Source organism: Montipora capricornis, chromosome 8, assembly GCF_036669925.1.
Source record: "Montipora capricornis isolate CH-2021 chromosome 8, ASM3666992v2, whole genome shotgun sequence".
Taxonomy (NCBI): domain Eukaryota; kingdom Metazoa; phylum Cnidaria; class Anthozoa; order Scleractinia; family Acroporidae; genus Montipora; species Montipora capricornis.
Genome location: NC_090890.1, coordinates 455716 through 483215, shown reverse-complemented (window position 1 = coordinate 483215; position 27500 = coordinate 455716). Strand labels below are relative to the sequence as shown.

The following is a 27500-nucleotide window of genomic DNA, read 5'->3' as shown; positions in this document are numbered from 1 at the left end:
ATGTGTTGTCACCAAAACAAACCAAGTTTCACGATGAAATATAACCGACTTTCCATATCCTGTACAATATCGCTGCTTTAACATTTCCTTCCTGGAGCCTTCTGATCTGATCTTTGATCAGCGCATTTAGAGGGGAAACAACAATTACTACGGGATGAGCTGCTGCCCCACGTTCATAGTTGATTTTGTCGAGGAATAACGAAGGAAGAAAACGAAGAATAACCGACTTTCCATATCCAGTGGGTAACACGGCGACAACATCACGGCAATGGTAAATTGCCTCGAAGCAGATAACTTGTTTAACTTTTAGATTAACGTTAGAATAAATACTATGCGAAATTGCAGCCTGAAGGCTACTGTAAACCATCGCGGGTAATGGCAGAGTCGCAGCGCAAAGCTATTAGCCTCGCTTTGAATTAGACAGAGCTCAACGCGACAAATTCCTTGTTTAGAGAGGACCCCTCCCTAGTGTTTTCAATTGTCACGGAAGCACGTGACCAGACCCTACCAGGGTCTCTCCTCGCTCGAGAGACCCTGGGAATGAGGTTGGCGCGGTCGTTGCTTTCTGGTATCCATAAAGATAAAGAAGTTCAAAACGTGCATTTTCAAGCGAAAATTTTTGGCGACCCCAACTTGCCAAATGGTGACTGAAAAACAGTTGGTGCCGATATAAAAAAGTTAATTTCGGACCCTGCCAAAGAGTGTAAGCTGTGGAGAGTACCAACAATTTTTGTGTCCCGATGACATAGTTCGTAGACAATCTTAATTGTTTATACCAACTCTGGCAGCGATGACTTGAACTATGTGCCTGAAAACCCCGGGGATGAAAACATGTAGATTCCAAACATTTTAAATTAAATGAATGATTTTGGTGAATTCACTCCCTTCTACAGTAAAAGAAAAAAATCCGTGATGTGACCTTGTCCGTTCTGATCGGCTAAAGTACTTCGCTTTTCGTTTTACGGAAATCAGCTGAAGACCGATCAAAACGAAGACAATAGTGGCAAACGTCAGATTGAAATTTGCGCGGCTTTGCCAAAAGTCGAAGAAATGAAGAGGAGATTTTTTTTTTCTCAATGGTGACTCGAGGATACTCTTTGCAGGAGTCAAACCTTCGCCCTTCCGATTACTAGTTCGGATGCTCTAACACTAGAGAGATTTCTTTTAATTTTTCGATGTTGACTCGGGGATAATCGGAAAAATCCGAGTGCTCCTTTGCAGGAGTCAAACCTTCGCCCTTCCGATTACTAGTTCGGATGCTCTAACACTAGAGAGATTTCTTTTAATTTTTCGATGTTGACTCGGGGATAATCGGAAAAATCCGAGTGCTCCTTTGCAGGAGGGCAACAAAAAACATTCCGGTTGCAAGTTCGAATGATCTACCACTGAGCTGTAGAACACTTGGGGTTAACAGAAATAGCAAGAACGCGCCGTTGTTTTAGTCCTAGCAATATAACGCGACAATTGTCATCTGAACCGAGTTTAATGACCTATGCTCCCGTGACCCTCCAACAGCTCGGTGGTATTAGAATCCGAAATACAAATCGGCCGGCCGGAAGTTCGACTCGGCTGCTTAAGGAGCATACAAAAATTTGGTTTTATCGACGGAGTTGATAATGTAAATTGGTCACCGTACAGAGATTAGCCCTTCGTCACGAAGGCTAACGCTCGCAACGTCAGCTTTTAGAATCTCTGTACGGTGGCCAATTTACATTATCAACTCCGTCGATAAAACCAAATTTTTGTGTACTACTTCCCCACCGACGCAGCACCACAGCTTCTTTAGAAACTACCCCCTTCATGCTTAAGGAGCACTCGGGTGTTTTCCAAGTATCCCAGAATCACAACTTCCATCTCACTGAGATTCAGTCAAAGAAAGTTGTTTGATTTCAGCTCAGTTTTTGCCTGTTCGCTACAGACCTTGAGTAAATTCTCAAAAGAGAGACGGAGACAAGACAGGATCAAAGAACCTTGAAGGCTTTATGAAAAGCACAAGCATATTGTTTGCCGCTACACATAAACGCCATGGTACATCTCTGCACTGACACGACTAATCCTTACCCTGGAAATTCTGCTCCTTCGTAGCTAGAAACTTTGTCCACGAATGACTTTAAACTGCGTGTTACTGAATCCAAGTCCACTGATGTTTCCTAATAGTAATAAAAAAAAAACAGAACAGGTTACAAACGGGAAGAATTAAAGACCAAACAAATTCGGACAAAATGTTTTTTTCAAAAGCATGGAAGTAATAACTTTTACAAAGCACTTACTCCCTTTTGTTCATTATTTTGAGCATGGGTTTCGCATTGAGTTCCATTCATCGACGAGTTTGGATCACTGTATTGTGAAAGTATCCCTTGTAAATCTTCTTCTGACAAATTTAACCAACTGTCATCTGCACATAATTTAATTCAAAATAAGATTCATTATTCACAAATCTCACGGTTTTTAAACGCAACCAATGTGTTCCGTGGAAAGCAAAAATAAGAACTTGTGCCACAAAGATACAGTTGAGCGATGATTTAAAAAGGTGTCGTTAATCTGGAGAATCGAGGTACAACAATTCTCCAGAAAAAATGGATTTTCCTCTGAGAACAATAAACAGCCTTGGCGTTGAACTTGAAATTGCAGCACCTTAATTCTTTATCACCTAACTTCAGAAACTCTAGTCTGATATCCAACACGGAGCGTCCCGCTTAGTCTAAACATTCACCATTTATTGCCAATAATTAGTTAAGAGAAAGAAATGTATATATTTGAAGTGCGGGCTATAAACGAAAGTGGAAATGATCCTAACATTTATCGAGACAATTTAATGGCTTACTACAGTTTTCCGAAGGAAAAGATCAATATTTGGAAATCTGTGAAATTAAAGCAACAGGATGTCTCTTCTGAAGTGCTAGTCACTGCAATTGATGTAAAATGTAATTTTACCAATTACATTTTACCAAACAAATTAATGCAAATCAGGGGAAAATGCTTAATAAAGGGGGACTGGAAACTAGACACTTCAAAGGCCTTTTACTAAAAAACATGCCGTACGACTCCACCTTAAAATTTCAGGATTTCCTTACCGAGAAAAAATAATCATATAGAACTCGAACCTGGAAATGTTCGATTAACAACCCTTTCACTTAACCACTAGACTACCACATCGCTAACTGCCAGAACATTTGTTTTCTTAATATGTCAATACTCTTTTTATTTCCAATGCCGCTGTAAGCGTGTATTATCACCCGCTAAGAAACAAGTTTAAACAGGAGAAAATGTCGGTTAGCAAACCTCAAGAGAAAGCTAACCATTTTAAAATCAAGCACTAGACTTAACCACTATTCAGCAATGATTTCATATGTAGTAATTAGTGTTGGCAAATAATCGGCACAATTGTCAGCCACGCCCCAGTTGTTCAAAAGGTGGATAGCGCTATCCGCGGAATAAATTAGTATCCAGTGGATAAGTAATAGCGAAATCAATTGCGCTATCCAATGGATAGTGATTTATCCGGTTGATAGTGCTACGGTTGTTCAAAAGGTGGATAGCGCTATCCACCGGATAAACACTAGCAAAACCAATTGAATTGGATAATGATTTATCCGGCGAATAGCGCTATCCATCGTTTGAACAACTGGGGCCAGATCTTTAGTGGTTAAGTGGACAAAAACAGTTCCTTCAAAGTGGGTGCTCCGGGTTCAAATCCTGTCCAGGAATGCAACTTTTAATTTTTTTTCTTTTCATCTGCTACCACAAGTCCTGGGACATAGTAATCTAAAGTGACGATAAGTCATTCTAGAGAAAATTAGGAATTGTCGATAATCGTCATTTGAGAGGCAGAGGACATGTTATTTTCCCTGGGAGCCTAGAACAGTCTAGGTGTCTGCGACAGACAATTGCTTAAATTGTCCGGATAATTGCGAGGATCACTTCTCTCTTTCGTAATAACTTAAGCGCTAGGGTTATTGCCCCTTTATGCATATTATCGTTTTGTTAATTTTCTACATTCGTAGACACAACCGATGAGCAAGGATACACTTGTGATGCTTACTACCATCAGCTTGCATCTAATTACACACACCTCTTGACATAATTATGAAAATACAATATAATATTACTAAAGTCCCTCATCTTCTTCTTACCATCTGCTGGGAGCAAGTCTTCATTTTTCATATTTTCCACATCAATGATTGCATCTTTCAAGATTCTCAAAATAGTTTCTCCAGGATCAGGTCTGAAAAATAAAAATGACTTGCTGGCAAAATCCAAGACTACTGTGTGGTTACAAAATGTGACACAAGAAATGATTTGTTCGTTTCTTTGATATGTACAGTAAAATCCGGCTATGATACTGGAAACACTGATGAATACCATGAGTGGTGACACTCATTTAATCATTCACTTATTTCTTCATTCTTCTATACATCCATTCTGTCAGTCTCTCATTCAATCATTCAATCATACATTCATTAATTCCTTCCATCAGTCAGTCAGTCAAACTATGTAGGGAATAAAATAAAATTGAATAGAATGGATAGCTTTTCTAATCTTCCTTTCTTGCAGTCTCGGGGACTGAATTGTGAAGGGCGCAGCTCACGACACGGGGCCAAAGCATAGATAAGGCGACTCTGGCAGCAGCTTTACTGACCCTGTAGGATCTCGCAGCACAGTCCCACAGCCAGATGTAATTAGCTGTGAGTAAATTTTGGTGAGGGAGGAAAACCGGAGTGTCTGGAGAAAACCGTTGAGTGAGGTTGAGAAGGACTGTAGCTCAACAGCCCACATGTAACCACAGACATGGTTCATGACCAATGCATCAGCCTGACTCCCTGGAATATAGGGCATACGTTATTTACCATATGATCACCTTCCCAGGTATTAATCCCATCCAAGACATGACAAGAAGGCCGCCCGCCATCGAAGGCAACCCGAAGGCTGCTTTTTTTTTAGCTTCTAGCATAATTTACGGCAGGGCTGGGCACTTCTCCAATCCCGTTTTATGCACCACAAATGGAAAGCTGAGTGAGCTTTGGAGCTCTAACGCGAAGTGCTAAGACGCAGTCCGTGAGCGATATCCACTACACTAAAAACGTATTATGTCCAAGACCCCATCCAAGAGGACTTGACTTCGGTGAATAAACGGGAAGCATTGTTTTCCTTTGGGCAAGTCATACACCTTGTACAGTACACAAAAAATCGTTTAACAGTTTAAATTCCTAGAAGAGAGTTTCAAAACTTCCAACAGTTTCAGCTTCCAACCACTTATACAGATGAGTCTATAATTTTCAATAACATACCTTTTTTTTCCATATTAAGGTTCTCATTGGTATTTAACCAGCCTCTACCAGCTGAGCTAAAATCCAGGACCCCCTGAATGCTAATCAGAACCCCATTGGTGGGAAATTAGGGAAATTCATCGCTAACACAATATTGCTTCGGTGAGAAAATTAGTCACTTACCTGTTTTCAGCACCAAATTGTTCACTGAATTGCTGTTGTGCTTTCTTTAGAAGCTCTTGATACAATCTCGAGCCATTAACTTCACCCTAATAGGACATAATATATATTGATGCCAACAAATAATTATTGTTAATGATAACAAAGCTTGTCCAAAAAAAACAGGGATGAAAAATAATGCTACAAGAAGTTTACAAGTCAATGCTATCAATTCGATGAAATCAAGTATTTTTTATTTGAGAGGACATAACAACATTTATTTAAGTAACATTTTACTGTAAATACTGAGTGGCAAAAACTACTTACCCTGAAATAGCCTTGTTCTATCAGACAAGCTAAAAACGTTTCCCACAATGGACCCTTGGAAACACAGTTTTCCTGTTAATAAGAGAAAACGGGATTAAATTGAACAGTTTGCTTGTACGAGATTTGAAAACAACACTTCAACCTCTAACCAATCAAAATCTCTCAAGAACTATCAAAATCATCAAGAAGTTAAATCAGAGAATTGTGAAATGCCATCACTGTCTCAATGATATCAGATGCACTGCTTTGGAATTAAATTATTTAATGATAATAATTATCATTACCTTTGAAATAACTTCATTTTTTACACTTCTCGCACACAAGATCTGAAAGCCACAAGCCTTTGAAGAGAGAAGAATATCTTACTTTATTATATACGCACCAATGAAATACCAAGTGAGCTTTCACGCGAAAACATGATATCTTCACACATGAAGAATCATGATAAGATGTTATCTTCACACGTGAAAGAATCACTGTTGCTTTGGTTGCATACAAAAATCGCAACTTTTGATTAGTGATGAAGCTGACAATATAGGTGGCCAATAGTAAAACAAGGGCAATTTACTAAACCATGTGGATGAAGTTAAACTGAAATATGGGAAAAGAACCACTCACAAGGTGCCACTGTAAAATGTAAGTCTAAGTCTGAGTAACAGATATTTTATTACAAACGCCATATTCCTCAAAAATACCAGCACATGGATCAGAGAAAAAAAGTCCAGGACAATGTTCTTAAGTTCAGTTCTTCTAAATGGCTCAAAATCCCACATGTAGCTTGTTCATTTTTATACACCGGGCCATTGAATTGGTTTCAAAAAAAGTTATACACTGGATTGTGAGTGATTTGCCTAGCTCCAATATTATTGTTCAAATGGTTGATAGTGATTCATCAAGTAGACAGCACAATTTAATTCTTAACAGTAAACAAGCATTAGGCCAGGACCATTCAAGGTTCAGCTGGTATCATTCATACTGCTGCCATTAAAAGGTGGTGAAATTTGGATCCCCTTGAGTCAGGGTCGGCCAGGGGGGATAGTAATATACCAGTATACCCGAAAAAAATTCGCCAAAATACCCAAAAATACCCAAAATTCATCCAAACATACCCAAAATTAATGGAAGCATTGTATACTGTATAATACCTGAAATTCAAAGAAGGTGATATACCGAATACCCGTATTTAAGCTGCAATATACTGTACACCCGATTTAAAAAGCCCCTGTATACCGTATACCCAAAAACCCTGCCCGACCCTACTGAGTGAATGATTTAATAATTTGGAAACCAACACTTTCCATGCCTTTTTACTTACCAATTTGTGACCCAGTTCATGAGCTTTGAATTGAGGATGAGAGGCAGGGGGTAAAGTCCATTGTGATCGCATGTCTGGTTTGAATGGTTGCTGGGATAACTGCGCATACAGACAACGAGTAAAACGTATCTGAAACGGATAAATGATCCTTTTGAAAAAATATGGTAAAGCACTCTAACAACATTTTCCCTGCAGATTATCTTTTCAAAGGCTGAAGGTACAACATCTGTGATGATGCATGTAATGTTTAACACATTTTTTGGTCTTATGCTATAATAGTGACAGTAATAAGATTGGCTGAGGATTTAGATTGTTACATGTACTTGGTTAGCAAACAAAATCAAGAGAAGAAGAATAATTTTATTATTATTTTGCACACTAAAAATGGAACAATTTAAATTTAAATCATTATGAGAAAGGCCAGCTCTTCAAAGCCTAAAACAAAGAGGTAGAGTGCCTGAGTCATGAAATGGAATTTCCAGTTTCAAGTCTCACACCCCATCACAGTAGTTTGAAGCATTCTTCTCACTCTTGTATTTCACACAGCTTTCTTGTTGTTGTTTTTTTCCTTCTTTTTCGTCTCAATATAAAGAGAAGCTGAAGGTAGTCCACAGTACCGCTCAAAGGTAAGTTGACAGTCACTCGCCAGTCGCGAAACTCGACTCGAGACTCCATTCTCGATCCTCAAAGATTTCGAGAATCGAGTGTTGAGTCGAGTTTTGCAACTTGTGAGTTAATTCTTTTGAGTTTCAAGTCACAAAAAATAATGAGCTTGATGCTTCAATGATCTCTCGAGAAAGCGCACTTTTGAGTTGTATACGCGTCGAAAAAGTAAAACAGATATCAAGAGCGAGTAGTTCTGTTGAAGAAATATGCACACAGTTTCTGTCGTTCCTTTCCTCAAAGGATCAATGTTGCGATTGTTTTCTTCACAACCGACTTAAACATGCTCGCTTGACATAACACTTGAAACCTGCAGCTTTTTTGACCCCTATAATAAGCATTATCGATCATTGATTTTAAGGAAAGAGAATGTAATGCCTCGAGCAAGCGATCTCAGAACTCAGTTGAATTTTAAGTTTCGATGGAATATGAGCACTCATCCTTTTAACCACAGAACCAACGCGTGGGCAGTTGCGTTACGGGATTGTAAATGTTTCAAGTTTCACTTATGCAGCAGGTCTTTTCTATGGGTAACAGGTAACGGGCAACAGGTAACAGGTACCAGGTACCAAGTAACGGGTAACAGGTAATGGGTTACAGGTAATGTGTAACAGGTAACGGGTAACGGGTAACAGGTCATGGGTAACAGGTACATGTAACACATAACAGGTAACACGTAACAGGTAATGGGTAACAAGTAACAGGTAAGGGGTAATAGGAAATGTGTAACAGGTAACAGGTAACAGGTAATGGGTAACAGGTCATGGGTAACAGGTGACAGGTAACACTTAACACTTAACACGTAATAGGTAACAGGTAACAGGTAACAGATAACAGGCAACGGGTAATGGGTAATAGGTAACAGGTAACAGGTAACAGATAACAGGAAACGGTTTCGTGATGGGACTAAGCTCGTGTTCAGGTACCGTAAAATCGAGTCGCAATTCCATTGCACTGCTGCCGTCGAACTGAAGACTCGTTAAAGAACCATAAAAGGAACTCAAGACGGCAGTGAAAGAGAACTGGGCAGCCGAGACCGGCGAAAGGCCTCGAATATAAGATTTTGCTGCCATAAGCATAATTATTTGGTAAGTTACTACTTTGGATTTCCAATAGAACACAAATTCCAAAGGCCAAGGCAGAAGAGATTTTGGACAATATTTACGTTCCCACGTTAGGTGACACCTTAAACATTCCAACGTGTTGAAATTTTACCATTCGGTGACTCCATTCCAGAAAAACTCTTCCTTGACTTTACTTTACTTTGCACTATTTAAGCTTTGCACTATTTTGTACTATTTAAACACAGTCAAACCTTTATTAGTTATAGTACACTAGCTATAGTACAATAATGTTAGTACTTAGTTAAAATAGTAAAACTACTGTTTTACAAGGTTGCCATGCACGTGTGGGAGCCTGACCATTCGTTTTCATAAAATCGATTGATTTCCCTTTTAAAACTACATTTCCTGATGCTTTTTTACTGGAGCTGCCAACACAAATGTCTGTGTTTTTTGTTAAGATTAAAGTTTATAGCTGCATTCTTTTTCAGGACTAGGGTTAGTACTCAATACCCAACAAAAAAAAAGGTTAAAAAAAAAATTGCTGTAAGCTTTTGAGATAACTACCAATAACAGCAACTGAACTTTTGCAAAAGAATCGTTTTTCTTCAGACTTTTTGACGCACGGATGCTTTCAGTGAAACAAGGGATCGCAAAACCCAGTACCTATTATGCCGGCAGAGATTACCCGGTTACCCGCCACCCCTTACGTGTTACCTGTTTTCTGTTACCCATTACCCGCTACCCGTTAATCTGTTACCCATTACCCATTACCCGTTACCCATTACCCGTAGAAAAGACCTGCCGTTCGCTTACAATGACATATGCAAATTTCACATGCGGACGAAGTTGTCCTCAAGCAGATGTCACACAATGCTCTGACTCTCGATTACAGTTATTTCAATTATTCTTACTATTTACGAAATCATCAGAGAATATTTCAAAAGTAAGAATCGTAGCTTCTAGTGTGTAGGGACAAATCAGATACTACAGGCATATTTACAAGTGCTCAAAAATGTAACTGTGAAAGTGCATGCACAAGCCTTGCGGTCTGCGCTGGTTCGTTTCGATCCACTGCCTCTTCACCATGCAATACCATACGTCATGTTTGAGAAATAATGGATGCACGATTTGTGTCAGTTCATGCGCATGGTAAATGTATCTGACAAGTTTTGATATAACATGCGAATGAAGACTTTTACCCTAGTTTACTCGATTGCGTAGTGGTGTTGGCCTAATACAGCAACAATTTCATATACAGGTATGAGTTTTTAGAGCATGTTATATTCCGCTTTTGATTCTCCAAAACGAGCAAGCAAAATTGCAACTATAACTGACCAATCATCTTTTATGTTATAAAGTTTCAGCTTTTGTCATGTTGGGAAAGACATAGTACTGTCTTCGGAATTCCAGTTACAATGCCGACTTTTGAACGAGGCTCCTTATTACTCTGATAAATTACATGTCTGTGGTCATTTTTGCCTGGCTTTGTGCCCGGCCCTGATGGAATGCATCAGACACTTGTGTATTTTTTTCAGAACAAGTGAACAAATAAGATGACAAGGTTTTTATTCTACATGCAGAATGATAATGAAGATACTATTTTTCTCGTGGGCAAAGAACATTGAAAGCTTGCTTAAAGTCGAAATGAATATTGTGTACAAAGGTTCCATTAGTGGAATTGTTCATTTCTTCAAGACAAAAGTCACTTTCTTAAGTTCTTTTCAAGTTTATGCATATTCCAAAGTTCATCTTTCTGGACTCTCGATTCTCGAGCCTTGATTCTTGCGTCTTGACCTTCATGACGCGAGAATGGAGTTTCGAGGATCGAGTCGAGGCTGTCAACTTACCTTTGAGCGGTACTACATACAATCCCAAAAATTGCATCAAAGCATACACAACACAAACCCTGGCCATCAGCATTGTTTTTAGCCTAAAATGCTCCATCCTTCTGCAATCCTGTTGAAAATGTTAAAGATAAACTATTAGGAAAGTGGAATACCAACAGTTAGTATCAACCAGTAAAGGTAGTCTGCACTTCAGGTATACAATTAGGGGTAACCATCATGAAATTTCCCTTCCATTTACCAAAGCTGTCATTGAATTATTTCCATCACCTTCCTCCCCTTCAAGAATGCAAGATAGTGACAGAACATGTGTTTGGTGAGGAGCAAACACAAACCGATCAGCCAAAATAAATCTGCATAATTCTAGGATCCTTGGCTAGATCTGCATGAAAAAATAAATAATCTTCAAAAGATATTATTAACCCTTTAAGCCCCGAGGGGTTCCCCATTGACGAGTAAAATCGTCTGGGCCGTTAGACAGAGTAAAATCTATAAGTGCCATTTGGCACCATCGGGGCTGAAAGGGTTAAAAGGGGACATAGTTTTTTCACGCTGTTAGCTTAACCCTTTAAGCCCCGAGGGGCTCCCCATTGACGAGTAAAATCGTCTGGCGTTAGACAGAGTAAAATCTATAAGTGCCATTTGGCACCATCGGGGCTGAAAGGGTTAACAAAGATCCTCACCTAAAGGACTCAGTTTATGGTGGGAACATTTTACAGTCAAACTATTACATTCTAACCAAACGTATGTGTCTAAAGTCAATATACTGAATACACAAACCTTTAAATCCGCAGGATCCCGTTCATAAAATGCCTGAACAATAGGGCTGATCAAAGACGGCTTTTCATCCAGAACACATTTCACTTCTGCTGGGACATAACAATGGGCATGATGGAAGATATTTTGAGAATGCTTGGCAAGTCTGTAGGGGCAACACAGTATTGTGTTAAGAATTGGTTCAAAAAAGTCATTCTGGAGAATTATTATCATTATTATTATTATTATTATTATTATTATTATTATTATTATTATTATTAAATTCTCTCCAGTTGTCGGGTGTTCTACTGGGTAATGTTGATTGTGTCTCAGCAACTCCCCGTAGCCTAGACACAACACACTTCTGCAACAGGTGCGCAGTTCCAAGAGTGGCCAATAATAATTGTGCAGTTACTGTACACTTCCAAGTATGTCAGGTACATATAGCTTGCCAAACCATGTCTTTGCACCTTTCGATATGCTTCCATGAGCACCAATCACCAAAGGTATTATTGTGACTTTTGAGCATCCATGAATCCTTCTGATTTCCAATGCTAGTTCCTGGTACTTTTCAACCTTCTCCTCCTCAGTCCTGGTGATGTTCTGGTCCGCTAACACAGCTATGTCAATAAGTGTCCATTTCTGTGTGTCTTTATGCACTTGAGTAATATCTGGCCAATTATGCTTCAGCACTTTGTCTGTGTAGATAGTCATATCCCAGGTAATCCTCACTTCTCCATTTTCTGCAGTTGGCAAGGGTAGATGGTCATATCACTTGTCAGTACACTCTATCCAATATTTCTGGCACATCTCCCAGTGTTCCCGCAGGGCCACCTTTGTCATGGAGCTTCCTATGCTTTCTCTGGGCAAGCTTCTTGCATCCACTGACAATGTGTCGTACTGTTTCAGTGGCATCTCCACACAAGCTACACAGTGGTGTTACTGAGGTCTTATCTATACTGTACTTGATCGAGTTTGTTCTTACAGCTTGTTCCTGAGCAGCAAGAATCAAACCTTCTGTCTCCTTTTTTAAGAATCCATTCCTGAACCATTTTCAAGACTATTATCCTAGTTCATCTGATATTTGTTTCACAAATGCACCATCCACAGACAGGACATCTCCACAGCTCACACCTTCTTATTCTTGTAGTCCACAAATCGAGTGTCCACTCTGTTAGCCTTGACAATGGTGTGTTCCGCATAAACTGGAACATCCCAATTTAACGCTAATGCCTCAGATGACTCATAGACTGGTTTGGGTACTGCACACGAGTACCAGGGAGGGACTGAATAATTTAGCCTCAGATCCCTGTCATCTCGAAAAAGAGGACTTTCAGTGGTGCCTTGTGTCTTTCTACATATTTAGACTAGGCCATAGCATAGCACCCTGCCAGCACATGCACAAGAGTCTCAGGAGCTTTCCCACACAGTCTACACGTGATGTCACCCCGTGCTGCACCTGTTTTGTGGACTGTGTACACCTTAGTGGGCGTAAGCTGCTCATACAATTCCATTACCCCAGCGATGGTATGGGTAGGAGCACAGGTCTAATCACGCAACCACGCAAAGCATCCACTCTGATTTAACTCGCAGTCCTGCCACCTAGCCTCTAAGAACCGACACGAGAGTGGAGGGTACTCCAGAGACAGGCGCATCCCCAGTTCATCGACAAACTTATGCGCTTCCTTATTATTATTATTATTATTATTATTATTATTATTATTATTATTATTATTGTTATTATTATTATTATTATTATTATTATTATTATTTCTTCTTTCCTCTCAGCTAATTGATATAAGTTAAAAAGCTGATTCCTTTCAGGTAAACATCAAATTGCTACCCGCAACCTTAGAGGTTACCAACCACACCTCCCACCTCTGTAACCCAGGTTAAACCCTGGCCTCTGGTCACATGTGGGCTGAGTTTCAGTCGACCTCAATGTGACTCTAAGAGTTTTTCTCCAGGTACTCTGGTTTTCCTCCCTCATCAAAATCAACTCTCAGCCAACTACAACTAGCTGCGGGCGGATACCCTCGATACGGACAACCCGTGGTATCCTTCCCTTTCATTGAGTTAAACGAATAAAGTTGCTATTATATTAGCTGTTCCTAGAGACAAGGGCTCCAAAGTTCCGATTTGGATTTGGTTTTGCAGAGCCAATGGGGGAATTTTTTTTTATCGTACTTCACCACCATGAATAACAGCAACCTTTTTTATGACATCATCATCATCGAGATCATAATTTATAAGACCACTCAAGTTGGTAAGAAAGAACTACACTGTAAACTATGTATGATGCAAAATTGAAATCTTTGCTATCAAAGACATTTGTTTAACACTATATACATGTACTGTATGTGGATTTTAGCTCTGGTTAGGCAAATCAAAAACAGACGGTTGTTGAACAGACTGAAATGGCTCAAGGAAATGGACTTATAACACCAAATACAGAGACTTGTTGTTCCCCTTTATGGTTCATGTTATCAAGACTCCATTTCATAAAAAAACTGGACTAAAATATTCATCATACATGCCAATCCGTTGACTAATTGCATCTTGAATCCTTCCTGTTGCTTCAGTTTTGTGGACACTAAAAACCAACTGCAGAGATTGAGATACTGTGGGGGTACCAGTTGGATACACTGTCAGTTCTCCAGGGGTAGAGGGGATAGGAATAATGTGAAGTTTTCCCTTGTGTACAAAAACCTGAAATTTAATATAATTCATAAATTAATTAAAATCAGTTTTCATGACCACACCCAGTCTCATTTCCAATGACATGACCTTTCCCTCCTTTCCCTCCTTGTAAAAAAAGCACTTGTGGTTTTTATTGTGATGAAATGGTATATATGAAATTCAGGACTTCATAACTGCGAAGATCATAGCTTCACTTGATTTCATATCTGCACTTCATATATGATTCTTTTTTATATATACCATTTCATCATTGATTCATTCCTCATGGGACCATTAGAACTCACAAATGACCAACTCCCAACGTCAGTGGCTTCATAGCTCAGTTGGTTAGAGCGTCATCACGAATCACGAGGTCACGGGTTCAAACCCATTGAAGTCCTGAATTTTTCAGGTTTCTATACGCAATTGCAAAAATTGCGTTCATAACTGCGAAGGTCATAGCTTCACTTGAGTTTTTATTGTCTAATTCCAGACAATTCAGGGAAGAGATGGTCAAAAAAGTGTAACTTCCAGCAAACAGACCTATCTAACAAAGACTTTTTTTGCTTAATGTTTAATTGCAGAAGCACGTGACCTTGAAGCATGTAACTTGCAACTCTTTTCCTTGCAACAAAGCTGGGGATTTTAGGACATCAATTTCATGCCCAACTATGGACGAAAATAAAATCGAAGCTGCACGCACGGGAAATGCAGAGCTATGTTACATCCAAATGAGGAAATATTTAAACTCTAAAAAACCCAGCACTGAACTTGTTGGTCAGAGTTAAACAATTCAAGGTCATGAGCTTTTGTCAATTACCAATGAACACCTGTATTATCATTTAATTAAATAATATTTAACCTAGTTAACAACGAGGAGCAAGCGTTATACCTGTTGTTCTTTTGCGCTGCATTGCATCTCAGCGTTGCGTTGTATTCTTAGAATTGTTTTTTAGCCTGCGGGCATTGTTGTATAGTGTTGCATTGCATCTTAGCGTTGCGTTGTGTCTTAGCGTTGCATTGCATCTTAGCGTTGCGTTGCGTCTTAGCGTTGCGTTGTATTCTTAGCGTTGTTTTTAGCGTTGTCTTGTGTTTCTCCAAGCCTTTTCAACCTTATTACACCCCACCTGCAGTGCGTGCAGTCAGAGGCTCCGGTTGCTAAGGTCAGTCCTTTAGCAATGGTCAGCAGTCTACTCATCATGTGTGCAGCTTGGCGGTATTTTACTGTGTGGTTAGCGTTCCCCCTCCCTCCCCTCCCATTCTACATCTTGGTAGTTTGGGGTTGTTATGGTCTGGCATGTTTGCAGTCATCTCGGCTCATTTTATTTGCCAGTTGTTCTTTCATTCCTTTATTTCAATGGTTTTCATTATTATTATTATTATTATTATTATTATTATTATTACTATTATTATTACTATTATTATTACTATCATTATTATTATTATTATTGCTATTATTTTACTTTAGTCTATTTTGATCGGCTTCCAGTTTGACTGGTGCCCATGTTGGTGTTGTCTTAATGTGATTTGGTTTATCCCTTCGTTGGAGCGGGGGCTCGTGGCCGGGTTGTGGATACTGCTGGCCATGGGGGTGGTTCCAACCTGCAGGGGTTGGGTTCCTGGCCAACCGTAGGGTTGTTTTGGGCACCTGACCTCCACTTACAACGAATGTTGTTAATGCTGTCTTAAATAAAAATTCATGAGTGAACAAATTTACAAAATTGTCTCATTTAAACTGGTTTTTTGCAACTGTTCACTTTGCAAAGTTCACTTCTTTATCATTATCAAAAGGTCTTTATGGGATCTACCATTCACAATTTTTTTTTTATCACGAAGTTCCATATATCTCTTAAGTTTACACTTCCTGAAGTAGTTCCATCCTTAACTTGTTTGGGCAAAAGTCTTGTGGATCTGTTTATTATTCTGGAGGACTGTTGCCTATGCTGTGATTTAATGTTTTTCTTTGTTTAACCCATTGACTCCCAGGGGGTTCCCTATTGACGAGTAAAATCATCTGGCGTTAGACAGAGCAAAATACTAAGTCTGGCCTGTTTCGGCTGGTTTGGACGTCAATGGGTTAAAAAATTTTTCAAACCAGTTCAATTTTGATTTTTTTGTGTCTAATACTGATTATGATAATCTTAAACAAAGGAGAATTAAAATTGAACTGGTTTAAAAAACTTATAACTACAACAAAATCATGTACATTCACTCTATTCTCTAATATTTAAACAAAACTTGTCTTGTCCATTCTCTCTTTATTGACTTCACTACAGCAATAGTAAGAGAGAGAGAAAAGAGAGAACTTACCCTGTTCTTACTGTTGTCAGGATTAAGCCATCTTGGAAGAAAATGGGCTGCCTCAATTAACAAGAATTCTCCATCATTGTCAGATATACTAACAAAAAGAATAGTAAAGAATAAAGCAAAACAATGGCAATCATCCACTTCAAGATTCCATGACTTGACAAAAAAAAAAATGTTACACTCAATGTGTTACCTTAAACATATTTCAGGAAAAACCCTTGAAAGTTCATAAAGAAGAGATACCACGAACCACTCATCATCAACATTATCACCAAACTTTGTTTTTCCATAAAGGTGAGCAGGGGTATCTCCTTTTAAAAAAAAAAACATTATACAAATTTATTTGAATCGTGCCTTAATTGGCTTATTTAGTCGTAATTTTTTCCTCGTTTGGTTTAAGTTCTACCAAGGCAAAAATGATTTTCTTTCTCCCTTGTGCTTTATTTTGTTGCCCTCTGAGTACAGAAGAAACAACAACAAGGAAGGTATGTATTACACAAAACCTTTTTTTTTATTTCAATGAATTTAAATTTTACCTGGTTTATTTTGTTTCAAAGTAAGCTTAACTACAGTAATTTAATTACAGTAGGTATTTTCCTAACCACAGTAGCCATGCTGTGACCAAATCTGCAGATTAACGCAAGGACATAATGGTACTTATTGCTTAGCTAGGGTTTGGCTGTCGCTGAAGCCTTCTTTTTTGTAGGCTCTGGTATTACTATTGCTTTACTTCTTAGCTGTATAATAGCAGTCTCTTAGAGCGACGGAATAGCGACTATCCCGTCGCTCTAAGAGGGAAATAACCTGGCATCCAGGACAGGTTGTACTTTAATCTGTAAAAATGGCAGGAGACGAGGCCCAGTATTTATGAGTCTAGCCGATTCATATAGAGGCATTTTATGGCCATAATGATGCGGAAGCCTTGAGACCTTACAGACCTTTCCCAGGCTTGACGACAAGATGAAAGGGCTCACTTTGCCAAATGAAATCGTCAATAAGTGGACTTAGAAAAGCCAGATACTTGGCAAGACGGGCATCCAAGTTTCTCTCACTGATAAAAAAGTCTCCATCCTTGATAAAAATCTTGTACTTTACAGCGTTTTCCATTGCATGCAGATCTTGCCCCAAATTGCCGCAAACATTACGTTTCACCCGCCATGTTGTTTCAGCGTTCAACTGGTACCCAGTCCGCTAGAAACGCTTTCAAGGAAGTCCACAACAATGACAGTCCACAACAACAGAATGGGTGTCGGACGTGACGTATACGATATGTATGACACGTAAGCAAGAACTTCAAATTTCTCTTCATACCCCGCCAAGGTTCGAACTCCCGACGTTACTCACAGTTGTCTGATGCTCCACCCAGTTCCGAGCTGACCAGTCGGCGGTAAAATTTTTGCAAATTACGATCATCGTAATACCTTAAATCCCATATTAATTTCCCCCATCCCTTATAAGCCCCCTTCCCTTCTTAATCCCTTCAACCAGCCTGACTTTTTAGGGGGTCAGAACGCACTTCTTACGATAGCTCTTGTGATTGGTTCAGAACACAGTGGGAACTCAACGGTACATAACAATGGAGCCTACTCCAAAACACAATAAAACAGAGGTCGAAAAGAGCTGCGTGGTGATTGGTTGCGGCGGCTTCTTTACATGCTTTGCAGAAATGCCTAATCATTGCGTTTAGGCAAAGAACGCCCGTCCACCCAACCCCCCCCCCCCCCCCCCCAACAAAAAAAAAAGGAAAAGTACGACATATTACGGGTTGGCAAAGGAAGTCAATGATTAGCTCCCTCTTCTTCTTTCTTTATTTATTTGTACCGGTATTTGTACTCTCCCTATTCTTTTGCCTCCATCCCCTCCCCCTCCCCCCTTTGCCACACCCACCCCATCCGCGTTCCTGATACATCCCGTTTCCACGTTTCCCGGCCTTCACAGTTTTTACTGAAAAAAATAGATCATTGATACGCTTTTTTATTTGCCATAGATAAAGGGTGCTTTCCAATAAGCCAAAATTTACGGAAATTTCGGGCTGAAGTCAAATGGAAAGGTCCATTTCCGTTCGGTCCGACCGGTGGTTGTCCTCTTTGACCGGTCGGTCCGGTCCGACAGAAAACGTCCCGTTCCATTTACAAAAATTCTCCTTCCCAGTCGCATTTCACTGTGATGTAACCGAAATGTCGGTCGAAACGGGCATGTACTAAAACCGGGAACACCGGAACACCGGAACACCCTGGAAGTAACCCAAAACCCTCAATTTGGTTAACCCTAGGCCTAGCTAGGCCTTAAGTTGGTTTTTAGGCCTAGGGTTAGCACACCGGAACACTGCGGAACACTCCGGAAGTTAGGGTTAGCCCTCAATTTTTCTAACCCTAGGCCTAAAAACCAACTTAAGGCCTAGCTAGGCCTATAGGTTTAGCCAAATTGAGGGTTTTGGGTTACTTCCAGGGTGTTCCGGTGTTCCGGTGTTCTTGGTTTTAGTACATGCCGTTGAAACGTAAATGGAACGCTTCAGTCCGGTTGGAAATTGACTTTTGATGGCAAATGTCGTTCCATTTTTCCTTGGTTAGTTCCACTGGTCTCGGACCTGATGGTCAGGCATAATGGAACGCATCTAAAATGAAATTATTTTTTCCAATGCTCTTGCGGCAGCGTCTCATCCATTCTCAATCCCTGCTCAACCATGATACAATGTGCACGTGTATTTTGTCATGCATTTCCTATTTGCTTTAAAAATGGACCAAACGAGTCAGTTAACTACGAAAGTAACTTGGCAATCAAAATGACCAAGAATGAGATGGTGCAAAACAGATTGTATACTTCAGATGAGATAGACCCTCAGTCTTTCACTGGTCAAGCTTCCCCAACTTTCGATCTTAAAAATTAACGCGCTTTTCCGGCGAGAACTTCCGTTTCGGCTCAACCACAGCTTTGAAACACGGCGTAGGGTAATAGAAAGCGAAGATAATTTTCCATGTAAGTTAACCAAATTTCTAAAAAAGAACTTGATAGAGATGGCAGATATAACATTGAAGAGACTTTTTTTGCAAAAACATTTTATTTCCCATCTCCGGATATTTGTGGAGGTCTTCGTGTTTCACTCGAAAGGAGTATCGCCCTGAGGGCCGAACTCAACTCACACTCAAAGTATTAAACTTTATTGCAAGGCGTTATCATCAATAGATTATTTTGCCATTACTATCTTTTATAGCTCTTAAAACAAAGCAGAGCCTCAACTGATCTCAACTGATGTCTGCGTTGACCACAAAAAATTCGAACAAAGAAAATAATTTCAAATCTTTTTTTCCGGAATAAGTATTCTCAGTTCTGTTGTAAGGAAAAACGCTCTAAATAATTAACGAAGCCCGTGGTTGTATAGTAAACTTTAATGTACTTGGCTTTTTTCCTGTCTGGTGGATTTGAAATTTGTTGAAGCCTAATGTCAGCATAACCATAAAAAACCAAAAGGCATACACAAGGAGTCTGTCCGAGTAATTTTAGCCAATGACGTGTTACGCCATCAACCGTGACAAACCATTGATCAAAGTGCTTTGCAATTTAAATTGCCTTTCCGTTTCGAGTTGACAGGCAGCGGGTGACGCTCGAATAAAACACGACGCTACCGTTTTTTCCTTCTTCAGTTGGTCGTTGATGAGACACGGTGAGGAGCAAGGAAAACCGAGTACGCGTTTTCGTCGAATCGTAAAGATAGGGACAAAAATTATTCGACTGTGTCGTCAATTCTGTTACACTGCTCGCGTGGCGTTGCGAAGTGGACAGTTGGACAGTTGCACGTAATTCAGTACAAGAAATCGGAGGCACTGATCCTGAAAAAAATCAGCGAGTATCGCTGGAAAGGGATGTCTCGAGTAAATCGTACTTTCCAGACAATCAATATTTAAACTCATTTTCCCGGGAAATAAAATAATGAATCAACCAGCAGATAACAGAGGACTTCAAGAATTCGACGATGAAATATTTTCTACTTTGCGAGGTACGTATACGTTTACTGACTCAATTCCTATATATTGATCGTCAGGTAAAGGATTTAAGTTATCTTCAACAAAGCGGTTTCAAGACATTTAGTGGATTCATCCCAACAGCAAACAGAAAATTTGTGCTCAAATCCACGTCGCATTTACGTGCATGAAACTTTTGTAAACAAAGCATCTATCTGCTGCCAAATAGAGGAATGTCCACGAGATTAAAATGTTTCCGTTTATGTGACTAAACAATGACTAAACAGACAGAAATGTTACCATCGATTACCATCGAGAGTAAAATTTATCGTTATAATTTTTCTTGCCAAGAACATATTACTAAGAAACTATTACGGACTCACGGCTCTCATTAAGAATTGAAATTACTGTGGGAAGATTGTTTTAGTTAAAATTGAATTTTCTCTGTTTGAAATATTTAAAACAAGTCTTATTTTAATTTATCATTGCCGACAATCATTATTTGGAACAATGGAGAAATTAAATGGAAGTTTGTTGAAAACGTTTTGAATAACCACAACATAGTGGAAATCGAAAAAAAAATTATTCAAAACAGTGTCCGGCCAACAAAAGGCTTTGAAAACTTGAAGCTTTTTAATCTGCTCACAGTTTTTTCATGGTCTATCGTTTAAATTTTGCTGTTTAGCAAAAAAATTACCAAAGAGGTGATGGGGGCGTTCAAAATCGAAAAGAGGAGACGACAACAAAACGACAGGCGGTCTATATTACTTATTCTTTGTATTGATCAGATAGTTTCACTTCTATTGTAAACTCGGGTCATTCACTGTTTGGAGATGCTCAGGGAAGAAAAACCATGGGTTTGCCGAAAACAAGAAAAATAATCACTTTTTATGATTGATTTTTGCAGGGTAGGATTTGCAAAAACCGCGAAACCCCGCCGAATAGGTTGCCATGTGTAGACCTGTGACCATTGGTAATACTCGAAAATAATACTTCAGGCATGAGTTGTCATTTATAAATAGCCTTTAGAGAAATCTATTTTTTAGCCGTTTCTTAAAACGCAGAACATTTCCGTTTTCTTTTTGCGCATTTCCTTTGTCTCTTTTCGGCTGGTTACAAAATTCAAACTATCCGTTTTCAAGGAATCGGATCGAGGGACCGTAATGTTTTCCCTTATTTTCCACCCGAACTGAACTTGTTCTATCCCTCAGCCGAAGTGTTCTGTCTCAAGAATTTAAAACCCTCCATTAAGTTGCAGTGTTATTAGACATGTACCTAAAAATAGTTGAAGTACGTTTGCCGATCGGGCTTGGCAGTGACGTTTTTGTTTACTCCGGAGAAACATTTGCTGACCTCCTCCTTTGCCTGGCTACTTTTGTTTGTTTGTATCGGTTATTGAGACATATTATAGGTCTTTGACATTTTCTATTTATTGACCTCATTGCTCTCCCGCAATCTGCAAGAGCGTTATAAGGATCAGTAAATGTACTCCGTTGTCTAGGCTAGTCTGTGTTAATTCCTGGGATAATATTCCTGTTTGCGAACCATTTTATCGTTGATTGTCAAACAAACTTTTAATAATGAATGACAACGAAAAAGAAAAATATTGATTCTGGTGACTTTTCAAGACCTTTATTAGAATAAACCCGAGGCTGGGAATAAGATTTGTAACAAGGCCAATTACTTAATGACAGAGCAGGGATTACTAGTCTCACCTATGTAAGGTCTATTGTTACATTTTTCTTTTGTTGTACGAAGGTTTCGCCTGAGGTTCAAAACATCCCGAAAACGTAACCAAGCGTTGAGCCAATATGTAGTACCAAGTCGGCGTTATGAAAGCTTTCGTGTTGAAATCGCAAAAAAGTGAGAAAGTCCAGCCTCAGTATTAAACTGCGTAGTTATGGAATTACAATGCACGACTGATCATTGGACAGAATTTAAAAGCAGAAAACTCGGAAATCGATATGTATATAGCTTGGAATTCTTATCAAACACAAAATCGTTAGCGGATTTTAACTTGGATTAGTTTGTTGAATTTTTCGGTATTAATCAGTGATTTCCATCAACAAATCTGCGGCGAGAGTTCGTTAACGATTCGAAATTCGATCGTATGAGGATCTAGACTTCAATCTGAACTACCAAAGTGGCGGATAACTGAGAAGCAAAGAAGAGGTGGAAAATAGATAGCATTTTAAGTAACACTATCTTGCATTACCAGCAACGTATACGTACTGCCTGTCCAGAAGTAATTTCTTAGGGCACAAATGCAAAATGGGGCGCTTCAGCCGAAATTAAAACAACAGTGCTTCTATAATACATGAGTACAACAAAGAGGATCTAAGACGTCGATTGTGACGGTGGGCGTTATCCAATTTTGTTTTTTTTTTTTAAAACAGAGTTGCACTTAATTTGGGACAGTTCTTTTTAGTTAGAGTTCTGGATTGTCTTAAAGACGCCGAAAGTTCAGTAACGTTTAGTAAATATCGTCTTTTTCTCAACCTGTTCTGTTTTCAGGAACTCAACCAGCAGACGTCACCACAGTTCCGTTCGTGTCGTGATCTCCGTTAAGTTTGTATGTTGTTCATCGGCAATCTTGATATTACCGAATTAGCGTTATCATGCAGACAGCTGAGGCAGTTTTTCCTGACCCAACTATTAATATTGGCTGTGATTAGCGTGACTGGAAAAACAAATTATATATTGCGGTCGCTGTCTAATATCTTTAAAAGTGCTACCGTAATTTTTGATAATGTTTTTTGTTTTTTTAAAAAAAAGAACAAACGATAACTAGTAAAACAAGTAACGGTTCGCTACTCATCCGACAAAGGCCGGCGAAATCAGCTGTCACATTTTTTTTTCATGTCATGTCATGAGCGCATCGGCATTGAGTCGTGAAAGCCTAAGGGAACGCAGATTACAACTTTTGTTATTACATGTACTTAACAGTTTTCAAGCGCCCTTGACAATTCGTTTTTCAGCTGTATTCAACGCATGCAATTTTGCACGCATAGGCCGTCTACACGGTTTAACAAGGCAATATTCACTTGATGAAACCCGAAACATAGAGAAACTCCAGAAGTGAATTTTTTTACAAACTTTTTTTCATTAGAAAGACTTCGCATTTAACTTGCCCAAGTAATAAGCCAAAGAGAACTTAGAAGATGATTTATTTTTGAAGAGAAATTCTGGGAAAGAAGTTGCTATTTTAATTTCATTTTAAGTTTTTCTTTAAGTAGAAATAAACGGGAACTGAGTCATTAGGCAATAGATTATATTGAGGCTATTTTGGCAGTTGATTTCATCCGGCCCACTACAATTTCCCCTTAGCGAAGGACACCATTTGCTAAGGGGTTTGTCCAATTAGGTGAAGTATTTTCGTGATTTTAGTATGGGAAGCTTTATTGAAATATCCTCAAATGATTTTACACTGAACATTTGCAGGCCTGTGGGCCTTGGCAGTTGTGCTCAATTTATGTAACTATCCAAAAAAACCTTATGACATTGGCCATTCTAATAAATTACGATGTAATATTGTAAAACTTGTATATGCATATATAGTTAAGAGAATACAAGTAGTAAAATTCGTAGATGCTCATGAACGAAAAAAAAAAAAAAAGCAAACGAGATACTATTTACTATTTACTATTTCGTAGTTTTGGGAGATGATCCACCTTTGTGAGCGTCAATAGTTGTCTTTCCTAAGTTGTTATCTAATATGCTGATCACTTCTTTTTCGAGATCTTTGGAGTAAACTGCGAGAAAATCAAACACTACTTTATTGAGATTTACTTTTTTATGACCCGGGTATAAGTTCTTAATACCTAGTTGTAAATCTATTTATCTTTCTTGTGTATACATGTAGTTCTCATTGTAATTGTTCCTGGGTTTCATATTGTTCCTTCCATGATGATCCATTCGTTATTCTTCTTATCCAATACACTGATATCCGGTCTATTTGCGCCATGATTCACGGGACATATTTTCCAATTTCCAAGCTATGTCCCACGAGTCCTTGCTTTCAATTGTTGTTCTCTTGGCTTGGTTGCGGATAACATTGCTTGTACTGTGGGGTAGAATGCTCAGATTCGTGAAATCTGTATCTTTCCTGTAAAGCATGGTACACGGGGCGTAGCATTCTGTCGTGTCGTGCTTTATACAGTGACTGTGCTATGTGACAACACTGAGCCACGGAGTACGTGTGATACTGTCTTCTGACCTTTAGAACAGAGTCGGCGGGACAATTCGTCTACGCCTGTTCGTGTAACTTTTCGAATCTATAGGTCTTTGTGTTAAGGAGTTGCTGTCTAATGCTTGTATCTACTGACATGACTGTATCCGGAATGTTCTTCCACCGTCTAAAGATGTCGTATGAATGGGCTGATATTTCTGGATCCTGGCAGTGTTGAGTCACAAACTTTCCGATCCATGGCTGTTTCATGACTTCATTTTTGCGTTTCTTCATACTTGCTTTATGGATGATCTGTTTTATTTTCATGGGTTCTTTGACCTTCACTATTGTTACGTTGTCAGTATCTTCCAAGACTGTTACGCAATCCTGTAAGTGGCAATTAAGATCTGGTTTTTCTGCATACCTTTTGGCATCTTTTGGCACAATGTATATGCCATAATTTACTACTTGCAGAAGTAAAGGTTTATGGCGTTCAGGAACCGGCTCTTCAGCCTTTAAGATCATATCTGTATGACCGTAAACAAAGGGTAATATGCAATAACAAGTGCTCTAGCTGGTCACCGTTACGATCGATGTGGCGTCCTACAGGGAAGTATCCTTAGTCCTTTACTATTTAACATCTTTATGAACGAACTTGTCACCATCTCTTCCCTCCGCCTCCATGCAGATGATACAACTCAATATACGGCGGATAATAGCCCAGTTGTACTTCAAAATTTCTTAAATCAAGACATGGAAAGACTACCGGTCAACGGAGACAAGACCCAAGCGATGCTCCTTGGGAATTCATCCTATCGTTATGACCTGGAGTTTGCTGGAACTTCCATTGACATCAAAGACCACTTAACTATTCTTGTAATATGTTTGGATAATAAGGTATCTTTTAAAGAACATACAAATGTAATGTTGAAGAAAGTATATGCTAAGATAGCCGCACTTCGCCACCTTAAACCTTAGTACCTGCAAATACTATGCTTCTTCTTTATAGGAGCTTTGTATTATCACATTTTGAGTACTGCAGCTGTTTAGTTATGGGCATAGGTAAAAAACTTAACAAGAAACTGGAAGATGCAAACTATTATGGTCTACGAACTATAATGAACATGGGGAAACTACTAATTATCATAATTCTTATTTTATGAATCAGTTCTTAGGATGGTAGACATGAATACATCAGAGCATAGACGTCTAGAACAATCTTTGATAATATTTTTTAAATGCTTTAAGGAGAATGGTCCGGGCTATGTAGCCAATTTATTTAAAGGCCGACTTACACCATATAATCTTACAGGCAGGGGTCTAAACGTAGTACAAATTTCATATAATAGTAGTTTCCTTAGCTTCATGGCTCATATGAGTATATAATCTCACGTATCTGGAACCAGTTGCCATTAGTTGTAAAAGATGAACCTAATGTATCATCCTTTCGTAGACTTTTAAATAATATAAATATTACCGGCTGCCAACGCAGTAATTGCCTTTGACTTAATTTATTTATATAGATATACGCCATTTTTAATATTTAACTAGTAAGACATGAGCAATATAGGCTTTTTTTGTATGTAGATAATACAACTGTAAATTAATATTGGTCAAACACTAGCTCGGGGGACTGGGAGACCTCCCTGTGTGTAAATTGACATGAAATAAATTATCTTATCATATCTTAAAAGCACTTTAATTAATACTCTTTTAATACTGACCACAAGTTTCTTTTTTTTTTGAAACGTCTTGGAATGAGTTGACTAATTTAATATAATGGGCTACTTTAAGCTTTGTATTCTTCTTGTACAGTGACTTCATTTCAATCAATCCTCCTCCTCCTTGTTGATTCATGCTTATGCTTTCCACTGCACTCATTGATTACATGTCTTGTTAATCTATTGAGTTCTTTAAGGTTGTTAATACACCAATCGGTTGACCTTATTATTATTATTATTATTATTATTATTATTATTATTATTATTATTTATTGTTATTATTATTACTACTATTATTATTATTACTATTATTATTACTAGTAGTTGTATAGTAATATGATTTTTTTATTTCTATTTTTAATTTCTAACGCTACACGTGGTGATAGGCTTAAAAACTCTCCAATCACAGGCTCAATAATTATGGCTTCATTTTGCTCGTCTAAGTCTGTTAAAATTGGCTGATTGATTACTTTGAAGTTGGTTTTACGACTGACAGTTAAAAGCCGTTTTTGTAGACTGAAATGTATTGCTGATTTTTCTTTTTCTCTATCCATAGACGTGGAAATGTTTCTCAGCGATCTCTCAAATCAATCCTTGCAATTGAGGCAAGTACAGAAACGGGATGAACTCTTAGAAACCGTGGTTGAACTTAGGAGAAAACTTAGAGATCACAGAGATTCACAGATGCTTATGAATGGTAATAAATCACCAAGACCCAAGAGAAAGAGTTTCCCTTGCGCTGTGTTAAAAGACAGCATGCACTCATACGTGGCGCATTTGCAGAAGACAAGTGTGAACGGAAAACTTAAGCCACCAGGGTCACCCGAGATACAGCGGTCTGTAGACAAACCTCAAATGCGCCCGCGATCTGTTTCTTGTCCTGACATCCGTTTAACTCTTAGCCATTCGTGGAGAACGTCTCTCCCTAAAGTGCCTGAAAACGATGAACTTACCGTAGATTGCGACGAAGGATCGTAACACCCGAGGTTTTTAATATAGGTGCTTTACAAGGTCAACGAGGGTCAACACGGTTTGCAATGAACTCTTCCTGGAAATTTGCAGATTGAGCAAAGGACGTCAACTGAGTGTTGGGTGGTTTCGTCCAAAGCTTTAACAAATTGTTCGCTCTAAAAGAGTCAAAGGGGAAAACGCCGCCCTTCGGGTTGCCTTCCGTAGTTCACGAGGGAACTTTTGCAAAGAAGACAACGATTACAGGAACGTCATTGTAAAATACTTGTTTGATATCATGAAGTAATTGTTCCAATTTGCCG

At 38.9% G+C, this 27500-nt stretch overlaps 2 protein-coding genes across 2 annotated transcripts in view; one reads left to right on the top strand and one right to left on the bottom strand.

The window, feature by feature from the left end:
• LOC138060107 (protein ecdysoneless homolog) overlaps positions 1-17553 on the bottom strand; it is a 29929-nt gene extending 12376 nt beyond the window's left edge. Inside the window, exons 1-13 of the mRNA XM_068905815.1 lie at positions 17320-17553; positions 16575-16692; positions 16385-16472; positions 13929-14104; positions 11420-11561; positions 10701-10751; positions 7069-7197; positions 6038-6094; positions 5754-5825; positions 5451-5536; positions 4134-4225; positions 2271-2395; positions 2062-2150 (exon numbers count right to left, since the gene is read on the bottom strand). Of these exons, the coding sequence (XP_068761916.1) occupies positions 2062-2150; positions 2271-2395; positions 4134-4225; positions 5451-5536; positions 5754-5825; positions 6038-6094; positions 7069-7197; positions 10701-10751; positions 11420-11561; positions 13929-14104; positions 16385-16472; positions 16575-16692; positions 17320-17488 (1394 nt within the window). The 5' untranslated portion in view covers positions 17489-17553. The remainder of the gene's footprint in view (positions 1-2061; positions 2151-2270; positions 2396-4133; positions 4226-5450; positions 5537-5753; positions 5826-6037; positions 6095-7068; positions 7198-10700; positions 10752-11419; positions 11562-13928; positions 14105-16384; positions 16473-16574; positions 16693-17319) is intronic.
• Positions 17554-19922: 2369 nt separating this feature from the next.
• LOC138060308 (uncharacterized) overlaps positions 19923-27500 on the top strand; it is a 7764-nt gene continuing 186 nt past the window's right edge. The window contains exons 1-2 of the mRNA XM_068906046.1: positions 19923-20375; positions 26786-27500. The exon at positions 26786-27500 is cut by the window's right edge and continues 186 nt beyond it. Coding sequence (XP_068762147.1) covers positions 20309-20375; positions 26786-27207 — 489 coding nt within the window. The 5' untranslated portion in view covers positions 19923-20308 and the 3' untranslated portion in view covers positions 27208-27500. The remainder of the gene's footprint in view (positions 20376-26785) is intronic.